This window comes from Austrofundulus limnaeus, unplaced genomic scaffold (assembly GCF_001266775.1).
Source record: "Austrofundulus limnaeus strain Quisiro unplaced genomic scaffold, Austrofundulus_limnaeus-1.0 Scaffold830, whole genome shotgun sequence".
NCBI lineage: Eukaryota > Metazoa > Chordata > Actinopteri > Cyprinodontiformes > Rivulidae > Austrofundulus > Austrofundulus limnaeus.
In genome coordinates this window covers 122,295-126,635 of record NW_013953232.1, presented here as the reverse complement: position 1 = coordinate 126,635, position 4,341 = coordinate 122,295, and the positions used below count along the sequence as shown (strand labels likewise).

General features: G+C 38.6%; 1 protein-coding gene and 1 long non-coding RNA gene across 3 annotated transcripts in view; one reads left to right on the top strand and one right to left on the bottom strand.

Moving 5' to 3' along the window:
• The window catches only part of ppox (protoporphyrinogen oxidase), a 13,119-nt gene that overhangs the window by 3,018 nt on the left and 5,760 nt on the right, over window positions 1-4,341 (bottom strand). The window contains exons 6-9 of the mRNA XM_014028919.1: window positions 2,953-3,097; window positions 2,635-2,828; window positions 1,184-1,244; window positions 903-1,021 (exon numbers count right to left, since the gene is read on the bottom strand). Of these exons, the coding sequence (XP_013884373.1) occupies window positions 903-1,021; window positions 1,184-1,244; window positions 2,635-2,828; window positions 2,953-3,097 (519 nt within the window). The remainder of the gene's footprint in view (window positions 1-902; window positions 1,022-1,183; window positions 1,245-2,634; window positions 2,829-2,952; window positions 3,098-4,341) is intronic.
• The window catches only part of LOC106532778 (uncharacterized), a 5,450-nt gene continuing 2,056 nt past the window's right edge, over window positions 948-4,341 (top strand). Inside the window, exons 1-2 of one of the 2 annotated variants that reach the window (XR_001312143.1) lie at window positions 949-1,037; window positions 2,180-2,247. This is a non-coding gene — a long non-coding RNA (uncharacterized LOC106532778). Of the gene's footprint in view, window positions 1,038-2,179; window positions 2,248-4,341 lie in introns of both variants that reach the window. The other variant, XR_001312144.1, reaches the window with a different exon arrangement.

Genomic DNA, 4,341 nt, shown 5'->3' with positions numbered 1-4,341 from the left:
ATGACGTGGATAGGTCCTCGGTGTGAGCGAGCTATATCCACCCTGAAGGTTAATCTTGGACAATATCTGATGATCGACTCTTTTAAATGAAACCAGAGAGCGTTGACAGAGAGGAGAAGGTAGAAATGACTCAGCCTGGAACTGAAAATATGGATGGACGACAACAGAGCTGCTTCATGGGAGAAGAACCTCAACTACCTTCTACCTTCTCCTCTCTGTCAACGCTCTCTGGTTTCATTTAAAAGAGTCGATCATCAGATATTGTCCAAGATTAACCTTCAGGGTGGATATAGCTCGCTCACACCGAGGACCTATCCACGTCATCATTTACCCAGAATGCTTTGTGTGTAAACAAAATGGCTCCGTCCGTGTTAAAATATATATTTTAAAAATTTACAAAACGAAACAGCCTACAGTGTTTTTACGGTCATTATTTTACAGTTAAAATAAATGTTTATCAAATAAATTCTAATGTTACAACTAATCAGGGATCCCTTTAACATATAAATAAACTTAAATATATTCTAATTAACCACAAGAAAAAAAAATATACAAAGAATGGTGAGGACTCAAACTATGATCTAGAGTCAGTTTCAGACGTCCTGCTTTGTTCTGTCAGGAGTTTATAAATCAGTGATTTACAGGACTTTGGTTTAATGTTGGTCCTGATTATTTCAGAGCTGCAGGGCGGCAGCTGTGGTCACAGTCAGATATAATATGCCATCAGTCACAGAACAACAGCATCATATTTTTATCATATTTACTTAATTAAACAGTGAGCTCTGAGAAGTCATTTTGCTCCTTTAGTTTTCTTATATTGTGTCTGTTAGATAATTAGTTTTATTACTCAACAAACATGGGACTGGAACGGCTCTGAACTGCGTTTTTGTTGTAAGTCTTACCTTGACAGGGAGGATGGAACCATCGTATTCCAGATTAACGACAGCGACCGTCACAGCTGAGACGTCCTGCAGCAGCTGGATGAGAGTCTGCCACGAGTCGGGCAGAACGCAGGAGAGAACTGAGAACACAGAGAGGTGACGTCTGCTAACACTTTCCTTCTGGATTCTAGTTCATACAACATTTTACAACAGGAAAATTAAAAGGCTTACAAGTTTGGTTTTTTAACTTTATAATCTTTATTAGAGGAGCTGAAGGCCTTCATGTCAGACATCATACTGACCTTTAGCAGGTAGCGCAGAAATAATGTGGTCAGCTGATATTAATCCGTCCTCCAAATGGACCTGAACATAAACGGAAACTAGATTAAAGCAGAGCAGCTTTTGTCTTGTTGATCGTTCTAAAAGTGTTTTTTATTGGATTAAAACGGGGGTCAAACTCTTTCATCGAGGGCCACATAAGGGCCCTTGAGGGTCCACTTGTAATGAACTTTGACGTTTCATGTTTAACTTTGACTAAACTGTGTTCATCTTTTAAACTCTGACCAGAACTAAGTAATAAATACTACAGACATAATATTAAAAGTAAAACTAAGTTTTACTCACTGATGAGTTTCTAGTGAATAGCTGCCATCTTGAGTTCTGAACTCTCCTGTTTTCTGACAGATAATTCCCATGGATGATCAACATGCATTGTGGGAGATGTAGTTTATGGTGGAAGCTGACTTTAAAGCAGCTTATTTTCAGACTATCCAACTAAATTGCTCAGTTACTTACAGCCAACATCTCGGGGGCAGGACTATTGTTGTTGTTGTTGTTGTTATTATTACATTTTTAATTTTGTTTATTTTGTTGCATTTAATCATAAATTTAAAGTTTAACATTGATATAAGAAACTGTTTTGAGGCCTTGAGTTTGACACAAGAACAATTCACCTTCCTCAGATATATTTTATTTTTGTCATAAAAAATTAAAAAAACAAAACAGATTGTAAGCAAGAAAGTTAGAATGAAATGTAACTTGTGTACTAAAATATACATAATTATATTATAATTATTATACACTAAATAAGAACAAGTCTGATGGTGATATTACATTCTTTTTAACACTTTAGTTAACTATTATTATTATTATTATTATTATTATTATTATTATTATTATTATTTGCAGTAAAGGAAATACTCCTCTCATTCGATCTGATTAATAGAATTACTGCCAATTACTGAAATTATATAATTACTGTTAACAGAATTCATCAATATTTATTTTTTATTATTTAGCTCTCTCCTCATCTCCTCCTGCTGGATCCAAGACTCTCCCAGACCTGAGAGGGTACAGACTCCCTCCAGTAAGTTTAGGATGTCCTCCCAGTAGGACGAGGCTGGAAACCCTCTTAATCACACATCTGAATGATTTTAACTGGGTTTTAATGAGGAGCAGCTTTATTCCAAGCTCTTCTAGATGATGGAGCTCCTGCTCTTACAGAGGAAGCTTATTTCACTCTTGTATCTAAAATGTTTTTTTTTCATTCATGACCACATCAGAGGATTAGAAAACAGAGAATGTTGCCTTTCACCACAGACCAGAGCATCGTCATCATAACTGCAGCTAATCCATCTCCTCCTGTCTGCTGGTCTGTTTCATTTCATCCATCTTTATCCACTTTGTGGTTCAGGTTAGAGCTTTATCAAAATGTTTCATGTCTGTTAAACCTGAGTTCAGTCTTCTCACCAACCTTCCAGCCCGACGCCGAGGCCTCGATGTGTTTAACCGCCGTCTCCCTGTGAAGCTGCACTTTCCCGCTCTGCTGCAGGAACTCTGTGAGAGACTCCGGGAGAGACTCCACGCCCCTCCTCAGAGACCACTGGGCCCAGGACTCTTTCACAGACCTCTGAGCCAGAGGTCCAGGGGAGACAGCAGAAGTTGAACCTGTTGGGTTTTTTTTAAGCATTTTAAAAAGCAGACAGGAGCTTCAGTCGTTCTGTGAATCAGTTATTAACAGAAAGCAGAGGCTCTCTGAGAGAGAGAACTGGACGATGAGTCAGAGGTGCACCTGAGCCCAGCAGAAGTCCCAGAGTCAGGGAGCCTCTCTCCTGCTCTGCCTTGTAGAAAGGAGGAAAACAGGAGCGCAAACTGAGCTTCCTGCTGTCCCCCGCAAACACCCCACGACACAGACTGTCCACAGCGATGTCCGCCAGCTAAGATACAGAAGAAAAATATCAAATATATAAACAACTGTTGTTTGTACAGCTACATAAATTACTGAGGACAGGAGAGATCTTCACTGCAACAACCTGTTCACTGTGACAGGACAGGAGCATTTATACACAGAACACACCACCACTCTATATCACTACGCCTGTGGCAACAGCGATCCGCATAGAAAAGTAGATCCATACACAACAAGAATAATATGACCAGTGATAAAAACCAGCCCCTTGTTCTACGCTTTGCTACGTACAGAGGGTCTGCACTCTCAGCTACTGAGACACGATTCTTTAATTCAGAACAAAATAGAATAAATCAAAATCAGGATAAAACTTAAATGTCAGTCTTAGAGCTGATTTACGACACTTTGCTGTGCCGCAAAGCTGATCCTGGACGATGTCGTTACAAAACCCACGAACCAATCACTGCATCGGATTTCATGTCCAAGAATATTCTTTCAGAAATGTCGAGGTAAAACAGTGAAAATCCTACAATAACTTCACATTTAGTTCATTAGTTTTTACACGTCTTGTACTGGTTGTGTTCATCATGCAAAATGAAAGAAATTTGTAATTTACAGAAAATCTCAGATTACTTCAAATTGTTTTACATCTCAGAGCCCCTTCAATCCCAGGTTCAATCCCACCTAGACTAGTGCAGACAAGAAAAAAAACATTCAGACTTTAGACAGCGTCATGTCATCTGCATTCACTCACCAGCTCCAAAAGCTGCACACAAATATCACCTTTAAGTCTAACATTATTGTAGTGGTCACCCTGGGTGGAATAAAAGTTCCACCTGCCTTTGACCTTGACCACGGAAGGCCTCCTTTAAAGAACAGAACTCTGTTCATTTTTTATGGTCATAACATGTTTTCTTAAACAATTAAGGGACATTTTATTTCATTTTATTCTCTATAATCAAGATAATAAACAAAATAGTAATGTTCTTTATATGTTTTGACAAAACATGTTATGACCATAAAAAAATGAACAGATTTCTGTTCTTTAAAGGAGGCCTTCCGTGGTCAAGGTCAAAGGCAGGTGGAACGTTTATTCCACCCAGGGTGACCACTACATTCCCTTAAGATATCTTGAATAATTCTGACTAGCCAAAACGTCACAGATTTTAGTAGTATTTTGGCGGAAAAAGTACTACATAGACATCATAGCTAAACATAAAGACCGTAACATTTCACTGCAGCCGCCATCTTTGATAGGTCCTCATCTTAAAT